The 18,787-nt window shown below is 42.1% G+C and overlaps 1 protein-coding gene and 1 long non-coding RNA gene across 3 annotated transcripts in view; both read left to right on the top strand.

The window, feature by feature from the left end:
• The first annotated feature begins 9,792 nt into the window (after nucleotides 1-9,792).
• On the top strand, nucleotides 9,793-12,473 carry LOC311001811. Its single transcript, XR_014596206.1, has 4 exons — nucleotides 9,793-9,908; nucleotides 10,017-10,263; nucleotides 11,912-11,970; nucleotides 12,221-12,473. It is a non-coding gene; the product is annotated as an uncharacterized lncRNA (long non-coding RNA).
• A 1,164-nt stretch (nucleotides 12,474-13,637) lies between these two features.
• znf827 (zinc finger protein 827) overlaps nucleotides 13,638-18,787 on the top strand; it is a 64,849-nt gene continuing 59,699 nt past the window's right edge. For both annotated transcript variants that reach the window (XM_083977547.1, XM_083977546.1), the window contains exon 1: nucleotides 13,638-14,034. In XM_083977547.1, coding sequence (XP_083833673.1) covers nucleotides 13,992-14,034 — 43 coding nt within the window. In that variant the 5' untranslated portion in view covers nucleotides 13,638-13,991. The remainder of the gene's footprint in view (nucleotides 14,035-18,787) is intronic.

Raw genomic sequence — 18,787 nt, 5'->3', positions numbered from 1 at the left:
CTGGACCAATCAGCGGCGAGTGTTGTACGGAAGCTGAATGGGGACCAAAAGCTAAACTGCGCGATAGTAGCTTTTTGTATACAGTGATACTGGTTTGTGTGATACACTCGAAGATTTAAGAACAGTAGCCAGCCAGACTGGAAGTTGAGACAAAGACCCTGTAGATGTGCTTTAGAGCATGATACGTTTCATTGTGTTGAAAACATAACAGATTATCAATTTGGAGCATAATTGAACTGTATAGCCTACTATGCGTTTACTCTAAATTCTTTGTATACATCCACATGCAGATAGTAATAGAACAAGTTAGCCTAATATTGAATTAGACTGAATGTTTAATTAAATAAAATAACAAACAACTGATCACAGAAAGTGTTATCTGATCCAAATCCTAATATTGTAGTTTATTCATCTGTTTAATTGCTTTTCACTGTTTTCACAAAACTAGTCTATAGAAGGGGGAAAAAATGTAAATCACGCTAGGTCACAGTGTCCCTCATTTAGATGAACATGGACTATTTACTCTGTTTTATCATTCACTTTTCTCTCCATTTGTTTTAGAACATTGTGAAACAACCCATATGCCTTTGTCTGTAACCTGTGTAAAAACATATAGGTATTCTTAAACTGTAGTTTTACAGATTTACATCCTAAGAAGCAACATTTGGAGTTCAGGCTTAAGGCCATTAACAAAAAAGTGAGATTTGGATTTGGATTTGGTTTTGTTGACAATAATGTAGACACCCTGTCTTTCAAATATTCTAAAAAAAAAAAAAAAAAGTGTTAGAAATAGTTGCCTGTTTTATTTCAGATGTCTGCTATTGGAAAATTAACATTGTATTTATTATGCACATGCACCATCCCAAGTAATATGTCAGCCTTGACCAGACCAGAGAGCAGGAGTGTATTCATGTTCGGTTAAATCAGGTTTTCTACTGGATCCCTCCACCCAGTCTCACAGTACAGTGACATACAATATCTCAGTTTTAGTTAAATACTTACCATCAAAATAGGATAGCACTGTATGTTGAATAATGTTAGGTTTATATCTGGTATAAAATGTTGATATTTGTATGCAGTGTCTTGTAAGTATGTGTGCGTACAGCGTGTGTACAGTGGGAATTATCTGGAAGAAAATGTATCATCTTCCTCTTGGTTGTTTGGTCATTTTAAAGTCTGTGTTTTGTATTCAGATTTTTTTCCCCCTCATATAACCAGTCATCTCATGAGATCATGACCACAGCAAGATATTTTTAGCTTTTGGTTGTTTAAAATCAGACTTCAAAACATACAAAATCATGACCTCAAATAAAAGCAGAGAGGGCAATTTCAGCGAAAAACAACAACAAAACCAAAATAAAGTAAAAAATTCATAAAAACTGACACAGCATTATCTTGAGAAAGAAAGCACACAATGAAACTAAAAGTTATGTTCATTCTTTTGACACCAATGTTTCCTTTTTACTTTGAAAACACTTCATGATCCCATGGTGTGACAGAGTTCAACTAAATTTAACTAAACTAAAATATGAACCTCTGTATGTCAATGTAACCCCACTTTGCTTCAAAACCTGCAGTTGATAAAAAATCGAACACTGATTATGTTCCCAGCCTTGTTTTACTTTCATCAAAGTTATTCCTGGAATGCACTCACTTTCACAGATCTACATATGTGTCACAGAATCTGAGGGAGGATTTTGTCCCTGCGTTCCTGTGCTATGCAGAGTTTTTACAGTGCAGCCTCCGTGGAACTGTACAAACTTTCGCAGCCGTGATGGAAACTGGCTGCTGCTGGACAGCGGACATGTAGCTGGGAGCCAGATGTACAAGGAAGGAGAGCAATGTCTGACCCTACGACAGAGTGTCATAAACAAACAAGAAATGAATCCATAATATAAATAAAACATTGTATCTTAATTTCCCCAACTACAAGGCCCACCCTTAATTAAGAGATGCCTACCAATTTTCACTTGTAGGATGGTTTGCTTACTGTAATCTAATTCCTTCAGCACTAATCATATACTGCTACACAGCAAGGTTGCATATTCTGTGTGTATGATGTGTGTGTTTAGTTACCGTAATACTCTTTAGATTCTCAAAGGGACTTGAATATGTTCTTACGGTAAATCAATATAATTTTAGAAATACATTATAGCTTTGCTTTGATTATTATTATATCTTATGAGTGTAACTGAAATTAAGCATCCTTGGGGTTCCAGATTTTATTCCTCTATAGCTGTGCTGTGTTGTGAAGGGTAAGAGAAAGTCCACCATCTGATAAAACTCTGGTTGCTGGGTGCATGACCCAAACACTGCACAGCTTGGGAGGTACATGAAAAATGATGTAGGGGGGAAATAGGGATGAAATGGTGAGGTGAAAGATAGAAGAGAGGAATGGAGGGAGGGAGGATGTGCCAGTACGTGTTAACAGAGACAGAGAGGGAGAGAGACAGAGGGAGAAAGAGGGATTGTGAGAGGTGGAATCATAAAGTACTTCTTGTGTGTCTAGACAGGTTGCTTGTTAGCAGGGCATGGCTAGCCCTGTGGAGGCTAGAGGTTAATTTGGTATCTGCTGCTGTGTTAAACTAAGGTCAGTACTACAAGTCCTTAAGTCATAAACAAGAGTGGTTAAGAGCCATGTATACACCTAGGCACCGGTTAATGAATATTCAATGAAGATTTTTTTTCCCCCTTGTCCCCTGTTGCCTTCGTCGTTGCTTGCTTTGAAAGAAATTTTTGGAAAGAAAAAAAGCACAGTTTATCTCCGTGGCCTTCAAAAATGACCTCTGTACACTTACATTTACTTGTCCTTTGTTATCATAATACACGGCCTTAGTCCTAATAGAAAGTGTCGTTTTGCTATTTGAAATGTGGCATACTAATTATGCATCTCTGTCCCTGACTGCACCAAGTGTAACTACCTATAATTTAATAGCTTAATACAATAAAAACAATAATGTAATAATAATGTGATGATAAAGTCATAAAGTTTGGGCTCAAAATGAAAGTTAAACTTAACGACCAAGGTTATATCCTCGCTGGCATTTGATGTAGAGGCTCTAATATGCAGCCGGTAACAGGGCAGGAGAAAAGAAAATATGCATGAACCGAGTGATCACAAACGTGGTGTCCAGGGGCTCTGAGATAAGTGTGTTTTGCTTGTAACCTGCAGAAAATCCACCAACCATAGATAACAATTCAGCTGAAATGGGGGTTAATTGTAAACATTGACACTGTGGTCTGAAATCATTGTCAACATAACATCCCATTTTACCACGGATCACACGTCAGTGAATGCCACTCATTCTGCTGCCTATACATTAGTTAGAATTAATGTGCGTAGGAGTACAAATGCCAAACCTTCTTTACATTCCCTGTAGTAGCAGTTTGATAGTAGGCTTTGTTTTTAACCGATCCGACTGTTTGCAATGACGTGTACAAATTCAGATTCATGCAGACCAATTTATTTTCTATGAAAACCGCACTGATTATATTTTTGTTGGTCAGACTGACCTAAAATCAAATTTTTGCTGTTTCTCTATGTTGCAGATTTCCCTGCTGTGTGTCTTATTGCTTTAGGTCTGAATGGACATCATTTTATATTAGCAACTGTTATTTATTGTTTATAATACAGTTATATGTGGTCATTTTACTTTCTTTAATTCTTTTTTAATATCTTTGGTTACAGTCCTTTTGAATCTTTTAGATGTTATATGTGCCTTGTATAATATCCAATAATAGTGTTAATAATAATGATCATATTTTTTTCACTAGTAGTTGTAATAGTAGTGGCAGTGATTTTATTTAGAGGTTTTTAGGGATATCATTATATTCAGGAGTTATCCTACATATTTTTATTGCACACAAATTATGTAATTGTCAATCATCATTAACCAGTCTGTTTCAGTCTGGCTCTTTTGCACTTCAAGCATCATGAGGCCACATTTCTCAAACTTCATTCAAAAACATCTAGAACATCTGGATGTCTGGACACAGAGTGAGTGACTCTCCCTCAGAAATGCTCTGACCGTCCAGCACAAGAGTGGTCAGCCAGAAAGCACAACAGCAGTGCTGTCAATTGAGAGACAAATCCCGTCTCCATCTCCAGACCCCTTAACCCCAAGGGGCGGGCTAGTGAAATAGAAAGATTATGGTGACGGGAGATGCTATTGTAGGTGGGAAATGGGGGACTGGACCAAAGGAGGTAGAGGCTCAAGGTGAGTGGGAATAAGAAGTGGGGGGGAGTGCATCCCTCTTGTATCCAAAAGCAATATGCAGGATTGAGGTGGAGGTGGGGGTCAGTGATGCAGGATGAGGAGGAAGTCTAGACTGCATTGACCCTTCTGAAGCCAGGTTTTCTCTTCAGGTCAAGCTTGATATGGAGAAGATAATGGAAAAGCTTGGGGGAGTTTTCAAATAAAAAAAAAAACCAGATTGGTAGACAGAGTATCCCCGGTCTTGCTTCTATGTAATCCCTAACTGTATGGAGGTAATAGCTTGGAAGTGATGGGAAACCTTTCTTCCATCAAAAAGGGGCCAGGAAACCTTAGCTGCATGGCTTGATGCTTGGATCTGTTGCCTTTGTAGCACAGAGGGTTGTTTTAGATGGCTGACTTGTTCAAAGCTCTTCCCATGGCTGCCCTGTGTTCATTTAACTGTGCAGCAGCAAAGGTGCTTACCAAAACAGGTGGTCATGTCTTCACATCCACAGTATATGAGTTCTGAATCCCTTATGTCATAACCTGTAACTGAACAATAAAGAATGAAAATGTATAAGCTGTGTGAATTACCCACAAGGGGAGTGCGATGAGTGTCCCTGTGCTTTGGGTTTTGCTCCTTATTATTTCCATGCCAATGACAACTTCCACTTAATGACTCAGTTGTGAGCACTGACAGTTGACAGCGGTTGGCTGGCCCGGGGCCCCCCATGCTGAGAGAAGGGGATGGTGCGATTCAGACGAGGTGGGATGTAATCACTCCCTGTAATTTAGAGGAAATCCACTGAACTGCTCACAGTCGAGATGAAAGCCGTCTTCTTGTTCTGTCTCTCCGCAGCTTGCAAAAGCCTGAAAAGAGAGGTTCAGAGAGCCAATTCTGCCTGGTTGGTGTCCCCCAGGGGTTAGTACCGGGACCATCTCAAATCAGCTACAGCCCTGGAGCCATGTTCTTTCCCCAGAGGAGATGCACCACAGACAGACAGTCAGACTGCCCATCCTGTGCTGCATGGCCCAGGCGCAGCCAGCCAGCTCACAACTCTCCTGAGATCCTCCTTAGTGGAAAGAGAGTTCAGTGGAGCTTATGCTGAGGGCTCTGCTTGTATCCGTCTGTCTGTCTGTCTTTCTGTCTGACACCCTCTCATGTCACCTTATCCTCTTCTACTTCTCTTGAATATCTCTATCTAAAAAACTACACATACAGTGTTTCTCATTTTAAGAAGGGAAAATATGAACATTGTACAATATAGCCTTAAATAAACTATTCCTTGCTATATGGCAAGCGTGCATGGATATAGGTTTCCCTGTTATAAACATAATTATTCGCACATATCTAATAATTATGCTTTGTTAACCTCAACATTCTTTATTGTTTAGATGTCAATTTCACAAAAAAATTTGGCTCAAGCCAGGAGAATATTACACAGTTTTGTCACACAACGCTATCCCACCAAGTTGTCAAAGAGACACTGTAGTGGTTTTGCTTGATAGATGGTGAATGGTGCTTATACAAGGAGCCACTCCAGTGTGCCCATAAATATGCATCGTGACATTTGGAACAAAGCCGCTCGTCCTCTCTTTCCTGATGAGCTCTGCCTGCATACTATAACATATTGCCATACTGTCACACCTTGTGTTTCATAGCCAATCTCTCTGTTCATCAACTTGGCAGATAACCTCTAGATGCTGACAGATGATATGGGAGATGGCATTAGGGCTCTATTGTATGCAAAAGCAGGATGCAATTTTCCCAAACAGTGATGCTTATACACGTAATTAATAATTAAAACGTATTATTTTATGATGTATATGATGAATGGTTATATGAATAATTAAAAAGAGTGTTATTTTCACAATCTTGTTTTCCAGACAGAGCAGATCAAATTTCCCTATTGATCAACAACAAGGTCAGAGGTGAGGACATGTTCTCACATTGACTGAACATAGTAAGGCGAGTCTAGGAGAATGCTCCCTGTTCTCACTGTAGCATTAAGAACATAGCTGGCCTCTTTCTCCAAACACCTCATTGCTTTAGAAAGGAATAAATATCCAAGACAGCCAGGAGCAGTTCCTTTCAAATCCCACACACACGCATATCTCTCTCTCTCTCTCCCCTCCATGTCTCTCTTTTTCACTCTCTCTTTCTGTCATTTGACCAGCAGTGCTTCCTGCCACTGAGGACCTGTGACTCAACAGCCAGAATACAGCAACGTTCTCTTGCCCACCCTCTTGAATATTCATAGAAATAAGAGGACTGAAGCTCAGACCCATCCATCTTGTATACCCATCCACATTTATATAAATATATATATTTAAAAAAAAATGGAAGTGTGTATGGGTGCGTTAGAGGGGAGGGGTGGGGAGGTTGCGAGCTCGCACTAGATGTCTAAACGGGTGCTGTGAGAGAGGGGGCGTGGGGGGGCTGTTTTACACTAATTTCTTTATCCCTTTCACAGGAGTGCCATGTTACAAGAGAATTCCTGAGGCGAGCCAATGGCCCGATAAATCTGCCGGAGCCTCTCTCTCAATTTGTCTCCGTGGAATGTCAGCTGGCAAGCGCCCAGACACTGAGAACCTCTTTTCACAATGCGCCAATCTAACAGACGAGATCCCATGTTGGAGCTACAGTACAAGGACTGGCATGGATAAATTGCCACGTGCCTTATCTAGGTCTCTTTATGTCTAACTGTCTGAGGTCTTGCTCCTCACACGGCCTCAGAAGGCCACTTCCTCCTAGCCCTGCCGGTTAACCTAAACGGCTGAGTGGATGACATTGACAAAATGCAGGTGTCACCAAAGAGGAACCTGTGATATGACACAGATGCTGTGTCAACCCGTCTTCCTCCATATGACCCGCAGTGTGAACAGAGATCGTCCTGTTTGGTGTCGTTCATCACTGTGTGGCGCAGTCTCCCACATAGCTCGGTCCAGGTGGTGGAATGGCAGAGTGGGAGAACAGACCATGTTTGTGTGAAGATGCAACAACTATCTCTCTCTGTTTTTTTCTTTCTCACTCATTCGCTCCCTCCCTCCCTGCCTCCATCCCTCCCTCCATCTTCAAACAGACTGCTGTAGCACTCTTTGTACTCTATTTAAAGGTTGTAGGTTAGCAAACAACAAGATGCCTTCCCACCTGTACCCCTAAATGAGTCATGAGCCATGAATGAATCCATCCATTTATTTATGTACAGTACAGGAAAAAGACATACATGTAACCAAAGATGAATAAGAGTACTGAATTGTCGTTTACTGTCAAGATACCATGTTGTAATCACTGATTTATAAATAATGATCATGTCAATTTTACTGTAACATTAACAGTACAATAACTTACAGTAGTTTAGACAATCAATTGTTTTTGTTTTAATTAAATTAAGTTTATGTTTACATCATACAATGCAGTAATGTCTTGGAAAATACAGACATGATATTAATCTCCTGTTAAATTGCAGTATAATCATAGGCTATGTCCGCAGAATCACAATGTGCTTATCTGGGCTTACTAAAAATAAATTTATTTTGTAAAACACAAAACTATCAAATGATGTAGGACAAAATAAAAAACCCTAAATGAACACACAGCTATCCTCTACAACTCTGAAGTTTCAACACAGCCAATCACACAAGCGTATTTAAGGGGTTCATGTTACTGCGTGACAGTTGGCATGACTGTAAAAAAAAGGCATGTGCCAAGTGGAGCTGCCAATTCTCAGCATGGCTGGTTTTAATATTTTAATGTGTTTCATTACAACAGTATGGGCCAGATAGCCTTTCTGACGTCCAGACAATTGTCTGCAAATGAACAAGATTACATGACAAGCCCTGAATGACAGAGATACCCACTGCTGCCTACCCTAGCCACTTATCTGATGGTAGCCTAGCAACAGATCCCTGACCTGGCTTTGACCTCCACCCGATAAGGTCAACACCTGAAGGCTCTCCCATTGGAGGGCTGGCGGAGAGAGAGGTGGAGCTTGGGGATGTAGGGAGACAAAGGACTCACAGAGCAAGGGCAGCCTCCTCTGCATACAAGTACAGTTCCCTGCTCCCTGCTGACAAAAAAATGTTCATACAAAAGCATGCCAGACCTCTTTTATGCAGGTTCGTTATACCTGTGTGTGTGCGTGTGTGTGTGTGTGAGACGGTTTGTGCGCGTAAGAGGCAAGCCAATCATATAAGAGCGGTCAGAGAACGACAGCGTTTTGTGTCCTCCTTTAAAAATACAGGCAGCTTCTTTTTCCACGGGGTCAGTAATGCTTTTCCCCTCAACGCAGCATCAATAAGAGGAAAAACAGCAGCTGTAACTGCTCATAATGAAAACTATTGTGGTGCCAAATAGAAGAGATGCATTATGAAAGAGGTGCTGAATGTGAAATTAATCGACCAGAGCAGCCCACCCTGATAGACATCCCCACTTCTCTTGTCATTTGTGCGCACACACACATACGAACCTCACTTGGTTTAACGGCAGTGATATGGAAGTTAATCCAAATTGTGATAGTGGCAATATCCTATTAGACCATGGCAATAAAATCAAGCTGAGACTGGTAACACATTACAGATATCAGAACATGTTCAGCACGCTCCATTACAATATGAAGTGACATTAATCAGCAGGGGTCCTCTTACACACACACACACACACACACACACACACACACACACACACACACACACACACACACACACACACACACAGGCATAAAACAAACATGCAAATCATACACACGGACATGCACAAGCCCAAAGTACAGCTCCAATGAATACAGATTCAAGTGGTGAAGTGCTCTTTCAGCAGCTGATATTATTTTAAATGGTAAAAAAGAATTTATCTCTGGCCTTATTCTTGATGAATTCAAACATATTGTAAAGGAAAAAAATAGTCAAGCAGCCAAGGGCAGGGGGGTAGACAAGTGAGTAGCCGTTCATAATACTTTTTGTAATTATTTTTGCTCGCCCAGCTTGTGGAATAAAAAAGTGATTTAGAGGCAGGTGGCAGTGTTACTGTCCTAGTGCTTTGTGACATCCTGTGAAAAATGTTCTGTAATGCAGTATGCAAACTACTTGAAATGATAAAAGAGCACACTGTTTTTAGAACTGAGTTTGCAAGGGGTGTGTCACCGATCAGCTCACCGATTCCCTGCTGTTCTTAGTCAGACGGGGGCCGTGTTTTAAACCGTGCATCGCTCTTTCTTTGTGATGTGCATATTCACCGAGGTGTTGGCACTGCTGGGATGATCATTCAGCCTGTCAGATTTGGCACTGCAAGCTAAAATAACTCTTGTCCCTGAGTCTAAGGACCTTCACTTCCCTCCAGGGCCTTTTGCAAGACCTCTAACCCAGTTCACCCAGGGCAACCTAGGCTCCTCCTCTATGTCTGTGTGTGTGTGTGTGTGTGTGTGTGTGTGTGTGTGTGTGTGTGTGTGTGTGTGTGTGTGTGTGTGTGTGTGTGTGTGTGTGTGTGTGTGTGTGTGTGTTTGCACTGTCTCCTTACTGCGGGGAAACTGTTGAAGGTCAGAGGGCAGGAAGTTGGCCACCTGCCTCTGTCACACTAGTAAAAGTAGTAGAGCAGAGAGAGGAAGCAGTAGCAGGAGAGTTACACACAAAGAAAGAATGAAAGAGTGAATGCCTGTGTGTGCATGCGTTTTCTCTGACAGCTGAGTTGACTAGAGGGTGAGGGAAATCCTTAAATAAGTAAGAATCATTGTCATTTTAGTCACACACTCTAAAATCTCCTGCTCTTTCTGATGTTTTTTTTTTCAGTGGGCATTTTGTTGACCTTTGTGAAACTTGGTTTATCAGATCTGCAGACTCTGTGCGTGATTAAAGGAAACAAGTGCTGTAAGCTTCTGAGTTCCCCGGGACCAATCGCTGAATAACCTGGTACAGGGATCTCTCCATTGGTATTTGCTAGAGGCGACAACCCTTCCCGCACCCTGCATAAATGTGCCAACCGAGGACGAGAGCATAGAAGGCCAGAGGGCAAAAAGGGAGTGAACCACCTGCTTCTGTCACACTGTCAGGATGAAGGCGGACGGGTGCAAATAGGGTGAAGTGTGTGTGTGTACGTGTATGGGGTTGGTTTGGGGATATTGTGTAGGAGGGGGACAGGTGGCACGCCGGACAGCGCTGGCACAAGCCACCCCAGGATTTATCACTCAGCGACAGTCACGGCTGGGCAGGGGACAGATGTTTCTGTTTACCCCAGGGCAACATCTGACTGGCCGAGCCTAACGTTAGCCCAACCAGCCTCGCCCGCGCTGGCAGGACAGGGCCTGAGAGGATAGGAGAGAGGAAGACAAGGAGGGGGGGTAAAAGGAGACAGAGAAAAGGAGGAGAAACTGGAGGATGTTCCGTTTGCCCCCAAGGCACGTAAGCAAGTTAGCTCATTTCTCTCCAGTCTCCCTCTGAAGCACGTGAAACTCATTTAGCCCCCACTAACCGTTGTTGCCACTATAGGGAACCATTTTAATAAGTAGTAATAATACCGACTGACAATATGAGCTGTTCTCAAAGCAGGGATCCTGCACCGGTTATTGGGAAGTGAAACAAAACAATTCTTATTGACCTCCAGTATTCTGCCCTTTCACTTTGTTAGAGGAGCAGTCATAAACCCACAGCTGTTATTTAAAAAGCTATACAGTGCATTAGTGTATGTGTGTGTGTTGTACTCAGGAAATTTGAGAGCTGTCACTGGTAATATAGCTGGAGAACTCATCCCTGGAGCAATGAGGAATGACCTTTAGGTTCAACCCTGAGTGAGGTCATGTCAGTGTTGCCATGGCTACTATCAGCAGACTGTCCTGTTGCCAGCATTACCTCAGCTGCCTGGCATTGTCGGGGTCAGGGAACAGGCTGTGACCTCCCCGTGGTGATCAAACTCAACAGGGAACAAAAAACACCCACCAAGAGCTACACTAGTAGACTAGTATAGTTTATTTACTGTTACTGTACCTACATGGTTTGATGGGAAGTCGGTCGTGGCACTGGATGTAGTCTGGAAGTTTAAATTTCTGATGATTTATGTCAGGAATAAGTCAGCCTGTTAAATTGAGTCTGATGTTACATTAGGTTTTCTGTCATTAATTACCACTAATGTGGTGCAATAAGCAAAGGGTGAATACACAGAGGAAGATTTAACACTGATTCAACTATTTAGCATTTAAAAAAAAGCTTGAATGAGAATTCAATCTGCACTCTAAATATTTGTAAGTATAAACATCCATGTAACAGACCTAGAAACCCACAGAACAAAGACATTCATCTGTAATTGTATTGCACTGTCCAAAGCAGTTTACTGCCACATTGCACTGATTTAGTGTAGAAACACTGTTTGCACTGCATTGCATTTTATATACATGATAACTGATGTGAGCCAGAGCTGTGCACGCTCTTCAAGTCTCCGTTTATGTCTTTTACATTATGTTTCTAGTTTATCTTTGCACTGGCACAAAAGCACAAACATCTGAATATGTAGGATGTACTCTGAGATGTGTAACTCTTTCCATAGCTCTAAACTATAGTATATCCCAAGGAATGAATAAGTAGATATGAGTGCTTTAATTGAGAACTTTTTCCCTGATGTAGTTCAAGAAGTCATGTTGAGGTCTTGCCTCATGCATATTTTGTGCTGTACAAAAACACACAATCTCGAAAAAGCAGAAAGCTAAAACATTTTAACCTTTTTCTTGCCACAGCTCATCTAGTCTCTCGTCAGAGGAGCATCTGTCCATGGACGGTCCATCTGCAGGTGCAGGTGAGAAACACAGCTGTTTGCACACATACACACATAAACATACCCACACAAATCTATTAAAAATTGTAATACAAACCACTGTAATATTCACAAGCCAACATTATCCTCTCCTCAAATGGAAAAGCTAATGGGATGTCTTCATGCTGGAGATTCAATAATATATAACTCCCTTCTATTTGTGGAACATGTTTGTCCACTCTCCTCCTGATAGGCCCCATTTAATCATGTTGTTCTGTTTCCTAATTAGCAGAAATGCAAAGTGTCTTTGTCACCTGTGGACAGCCAAGAGGGCTAATTTGGGCTTTTCACTAATTGCCACGGTAACGAGCCTCCTGCGCCTCCGCTGGGGGTGGGTGGAAGGCATGGCAGGAGGAGGAGGACTGGAGGATGGAAGGATGGAGGGATGAAGACACAGCTCTCCTCGCACACGGCCGAGGTGTGAAAGAACGCGGCAGGCCAACAGAACGCAGCCTGGAGGAGTCCAACAGCAGGGAGTGGGGGACAGCCTGCGCTGTGAAAAAGCCCCAACACCCAGCTGAGAGGGAGGAGGATTCAGCTCTGGCCAGTTTTGGTCTCTCAACTTTGATGAGGAGATGACTACATTGGGTTGGATAGTTTGCTGGAAATTTTTCTGACACTGACACCTGTTATTATACCCCACCTGAATTAACACTGGTTCCCACACAATGTGTCTCTTTTTTTTCCCATTTTACTGTTCTTTTAATAGACAGATTCTAGGTATAACACAGCAGGCGGTTTTCGAATTAGTAGCTTGACATATATGAAGCCAGGGTGTGAGGAACAGGGGGTGGGAGGAGACAGTGATGAAAATCAACCAAATTCAGATTGATAGTGTGTCAAGGTTTACTCTATAGACTCTCTCAAATTAGCTTTTTGCTTGTCTTCGTGTCACTTTTGGACAGTTATGAATCATTGTGAATTGATAAGCCACGAAAAACATTGCACTTTAAATGCTTTACTCTCTGCATTGCATATAAATGCATAGACTACAATCTATACTAAGACATTAATAGTCTAGAGAATGAGTATTAAAATGAACGTGTTGATATATTGGCTACATTTGTTAAATCTCTGTCCAAACCGAGTCCTGTATTCAACATTAACCCACTAATGTTTTTGTTTGTTTAGCTTTCAAGATTACCTTTGCTAATTATTATTATTTTTTAATTAGGCTATAGTAAAGATGAGGTCAGCTATAGTGGTAAAATGTCTTCTTTTGCCACATCAAAGCTAAATTCACGTTTTTACATTCCTCCGCTTTGTTTGTTTGACAGCGGTCACAAATGAGCTTTACATCCAGTGTGCATCATTCGCATAAATTATTATCGTCACTCACTATTTCATTATTATTTCTGAAGGAAAATGAAATGGATCCCGCTAATGTAATTCGATTCCATCAATATGGTCTCTCCGCTGAATTATGCCCCGCTTTGCTTTTTCTTTTTTTCTTTTTCAAATACATTTTCTTTTCAGCAATACACCCTGAAAGCTTGGGGGCACCTTGTCCGTACGCTGCTCTCGGGGGCGAGCTCCTCGAATGTGTGCGTGCACGCAATAGTGTGTTTGAGTGTGTGCGTGAGTGTAGCCTATGTGTGTGTGTGTGTGACTGTGTGAGTGTGAGTGTGTGTGTATGTGTGTGAGAGAGAGCGTGTGAATGTGTGTGTGTATGTGTGAGCGAGTGTGTGTGTGTATGTGTGTGCCTGCGTGCGTGCGCGCGTGTGTCTGCTCTGCTGTTGCTGCCCTTTGATCCCTGCATTAGTGTTAGTTAGGGGCTCGGAGACACACTTGCACCGAGAGCAGCCATAGTCAAGACACGGCAACAACAACAGCGGCACCTCCTCCGCCTGTGTTCCCATTCCCCAACAATACACTTTAAACCGAGCAAAGCCAGGTGCACGACCAAGTCCCTGCCATCACTGGCGCCTCCAGTCTCAATGGGAAAAACCTTTTTTCTTCTTATCCCTAAACAAGGACGAGAATGTGATTAAAAACGGGGGAAAATGCCAAGGAGGAAGCAGGAGCAACCCAAGCGCCTGCCTTCACGTAAGTCGCTCACTCGATTTGTGCAATTTTATCGGCTCTCCGTGTGTTTTGCGCAGTAGTTTAGGGTTAAAGAGGTGAAACAGACAAAAGACTCGGCGTAGGTTATTTCTCCCTTTTTAGGTCCGAGCGAGGCAGCCATGTTGTTGGCGATGGGTAACGTTAGCAAAAGGCAGAGGCAGTGGAGTGGATAAATGATACGTGGCTTTATTATTAAAGAGTATAATCGATAAAAGGTCCGGTTCCGCTAAAAAAAAAAAAAAGGTTGCGGTCAGTTGGCATATGTGTCGGTCGTGTGTGTGTGTGTGTGTGTGTGTGTGTGTGTGTGCGCGCGTAAGGGGATAGCGGCCGAGCGTTTCGGTGAAGGGGGTTCGCCTCTGCTCGGTCGCTTTTCGGGTAGAAAGGGGAGGATCTGGGAGTCTGCTGGCCGCAATAAAATGAAGGGTCAGTCGGATCAGACAAGCCAGAGTCTGGGCTACCCATACCCTGGTGTTCCTAGTTAGCAACAGCGCTATCTAGCAAACTTCAATTTTCCTCGGCAGATAAACGTCCAACTTTCACCTCATAGTTTTTTTTTTTTTTGCTGCTGCTGCTGCTCCGAAATCATCACGGAACCGAATATGTTCGCCTCGCTCTTGTTTGTCGTCGACTTTTAAAAAGTGTGGAGAGTTTTTTTTTTTTTTCTTGCTCCTTCTTCTCCTTCTCCCCCCTACTACTCGAGTAATTTTTTTTCTACCCCTCCCAGTCTGCATGCAGGCAGGCAGGCAGGCTCAGGCTGTGTGTGTCAGAGAGCCCATGGTCGGTCACCTGAAGTTCAGGGTTTTTCCCCCCTCCGTCCTTTTGCAGCCATTCATTGCAGACAGACTACGATCAATAACGCGGTTAAGAGAAAAGGGAACCGGACAGTTTTTTTTTCTTTGCTCCAGTAGCGGTTGTTGCCGCAGCAGCAGCAAGAAAGAAAGCCATTATAATCCTCGTGTTGTTGATTTTTTGGGGGGGTTGGTAGGAGGTTGGTTCACTTTTGTACATTTGACCCAGCGTATCTCGGATGATCGTATTGTGCCTTTATCAGTCCAGATAATGAAAAGCTGCAGTTCCGCACTCTGGCCACTAGAGGATCGCTTAGATGTTATAGTGGGCAATGACAGCGATTATTAAAGGAATTGTCCGAGGGTGACATTTTATTTATTTATTTATTTGTGCTCTTGATCATTTCTGCTCCATACATGCATAAGTAAAAACAACTCAGTTAGTCACTCTGGTATGCAAATGTAATGAATAACGGGAGTGATTCATCTACAAATCAATGATGGCTTGATACATTTGTCTTATGACACTGTCTTCTTCATTTCTTAAATGTCAGACCATGCCACCTGTTCAGAATTACCAGCCATGATCAAAAGACACTTGAAGTGGTGTCTTGTGCTCAGTTTACTGACATATAGTTTTCCTTTTGATGTCCAGTGGCTTCAGGGATGATTGAGCTCCCACACCTGTCAGCCAGTCTGACATTTCTGACACATTAAGACAAATGAACATCTTAGAGTAATTTCTGCAGCTTCATACAACATATGCAAATAGTGCCTTTTTTATTTTTATTTTAATTTTTTAAAGTGCTAATATTTGCTTATTTACTGCTCAGGTGTATGACCTAGGGTTGAACTTGGGGAATTGCAGCGGTTGGCTGGGAGGCATAGAGGTGGAGACTGGGTGTCAGTGGGTGCAGTGAGTGACTGACTGTGTGAGTGTATCTCTGTGTGACTGAGTGACAGGAGGATATTTGGACAGTGAGCCCTTGCTGATGTGCTGCATAAGGAATATGTAAACCACATGGTTTGCCTGCACAGAGCAGGGCTATGATGTAAATCTGAATATACCTCATTGCCGTTTTTTTTTTTTTTTTTACTAACACTCTGCATATCGATGCTTCTGTTTGGACACTGAATGTGTTGTTCTCATCCTTTCCTGAAATCAGTGGAGTACATGTCTTTCATGTACAGTGAACTTGTGAAATTTGAACAGTAGTGTTTTATTTCAGTGCCAGAAACATGGCGTGCTCTCCTGAATTTTCCTTCTTCGTTAATGACATACATTTTCTGTATTTGAGATGTACTCTTTAACACTTTTGAAGAAATTAGATCATGAATACAGTGTGAAATACAATATTTCCCACTGATACTTTGATAAGTTTTCCTTTATTCTCAGAATAGGATAAAGTGTCATGCTTTGGTCAGGAGTGGCTCATTTTGTAGGATTTTATGACAAGTAACCCTGTAAACCGGGACGCAGGAATATGAATAGATTTTGGACATTTTTGTGACATGAAGCAGTAGATTTCAAACTGATTGTATTTTTTGTGTGTGTGTGCAACAAACATAAAAACATGTTTTAGCACCTTGTTGCCCACCAACAGTAATAACAATTGATTGCTCATTACAGCATCCAAATGTACCCCTGGAGATGAATTTTCCCAACAAGGATTTTATTTTGAGAAACGACCCCTGCATTATAATGGATAAAATATTTTAAGGGCATACTTTGATGTTTTTTCTCTTTAATTATTAGAAAAGTGGTGGACTGAATAAATGGAAGATCTGTCAAAGAAAATACATAAATTTGTGTTTGCTAAAGCTTCCTGATTTTGGACACCCTGTGTTAGAAAGGATGCACAGTTGAGGGGTGAAAGCTGTGTTTGGCACAGCGTCATTATTGTGCAGTCTGGATCAGCCAAACATGAAGTCCAATATTTTCCGTCTTTTGGACACGAAATCAAAGTAAGCCCATGTCAACCTTTCAATTAAGCTGCTTCGTAATTGGTCTGAAACAAAAATACTCTTCACCCACGTATCTGAAATCATGTACTCCTGTGTAGGCACTGTACCGGAGCACTGCTGTGCCTGTGTTCCTGGGTTTAAATGAAAGCCTTTTCTGATTTAGGAGTTGTTTCCCTCCTCAGTCAACAAACTGTCAAAGAAAAGTATGAATTTGTCAGAAGCTTTTTGTGCTTTGTTTTGGATCTTCCCACTCAAGAATGGAAGTGTCACCTCATGCCATTCGCTGTCAGTCTGTGTGTTTTCATTATTCAGCCAACAACACCCTGGTGGTGTGCCAGCCAACAAGCACAATATCGAGCTTCAAATCTCTTCATCTGTGGTGAAAAAGGGCAAGCTAATACACTGGCTTTAATGCTGGAGGTGCTTTATCTTAGCACAGACCCAGATATATGGGTTGTGTAGCCCAGTGTGCACCGTCCTATTGTCTGTGGCACAGCTTGTGAGAGGAGGCTATTCCTTAAGTATGTGTGCACGACACACACATGTGAAAGCGAACACGCAACCCTTCTCTCTGTGTGTGTCTGTGTATATGTGTGTGCGCGCATGTGTGTGTGTTTGTGTGTGTCTGTGGGTACATAAGCCGGCTATGGAGGTCACAGTACAGTATGGCGCCTTCACTCTGACAAGTAAACATGACCTTTGGTGCCACAATGAAAACTGCCATTCTTTATGACCTTGCACAGAGTTATGGTTTGTGTAATTTTGCTGCCTTATTACTCACTCTTAAAAGTTAGCGTTGATTAAAATGCTTATAAGTTCAAATATTTAGTCTGTGTGACTTTGCGATTCCAAAAATGAGAGTCAGAGTCAGAACAGGCCTGAATATTCATTATTGTTTCGGTCCATCTTTCCTCCATATTATAGGCTGTTGTGGCATTACATCAAACATTTTTCGACCAGTCGTCGTCCGTGTCTCAGATCCTTTCATTGTAAGTGAGTGAATATGGTAAATATCAAGACTAAGCGAGTGTCCACATCATAAAAAGCACAAACTAAAGTGTATTGGGAGGAGCACTCATGTCCTGCTCCCTCCTCCCCCCGCCTATCTACATTCGAAGTGTTGGAGATTTGAAACATTTCTAGACAGAATTCAGCTCCTCTCCGTCAGCCAATAGCCGACTGACTGGGTGGCTCTCTACCTTACCGTAATGGCGGGTCACTGGCTCCCTTCCACTTGCTATGATTATAATGACCTTGGTGGGGCTGGGGCTTGAAAACATTGGATTAAGGGGAAAGGAAAATGAGAGGAGGTTTCCATTTCGCTCTTGGCATAAAATTTGTGGGGAATTTCTGCCAAGAATCCCCCACCTCACCACCACCACCACCGCCGCCGCCACGTCCCCCTCCTCCCTTTTGCTTCAAGTTGATGGGGCTTGGGTGCTCTGGCAGTGTCGGGCGAGTGGAGCTCAAGCGAATAATGATACACAGACTTTAACTTAGAAATGAATTAAAGGGCAGGGGAAAGGTGGAGGATACCTCACTCACAGTACGCTGTCATAAAGAACATGGAAACCTGCATTCAGTGAATACTCAAATACAGTGGACGTGCAAACTAGACTCTGCCTTTTTTTTGTTTTACTTGACAGCAACAGAAAACACAGAGACTGATGTGAGTAAATTGTTAGTTGGTGTAAGGTTCAATAGGCCTGGTTTCAAAGACGTAGCAAAAGCCTCGGGGGTTGGTTCAATACTTATGCACAAATGTTAACCTTATTTGCTACTTTAGACGATTGGAAAGGCAAGTAGGCAACAGGGGTGGTTAATTATAATGTCAGTGATAACTTTCAGTTTGTATGGTACCTGTGAGAAATGTGAAATAAGGTAGTCCTCAAAAAACTTGTGTCACATTGCCTTTTATAAATTAAGTTATATTTGTGTGGCTGTTTGTTTTACAACTTCCCTCACAAGTCTTCAGTGCAGAT

Source organism: Trachurus trachurus (assembly GCF_905171665.1).
Source record: "Trachurus trachurus genome assembly, chromosome: 1".
Classification (NCBI taxonomy): domain Eukaryota; kingdom Metazoa; phylum Chordata; class Actinopteri; order Carangiformes; family Carangidae; genus Trachurus; species Trachurus trachurus.
The sequence above is the reverse complement of the archived record's forward strand: the minus strand, read 5'-3'. Positions and strand labels throughout refer to the sequence as shown.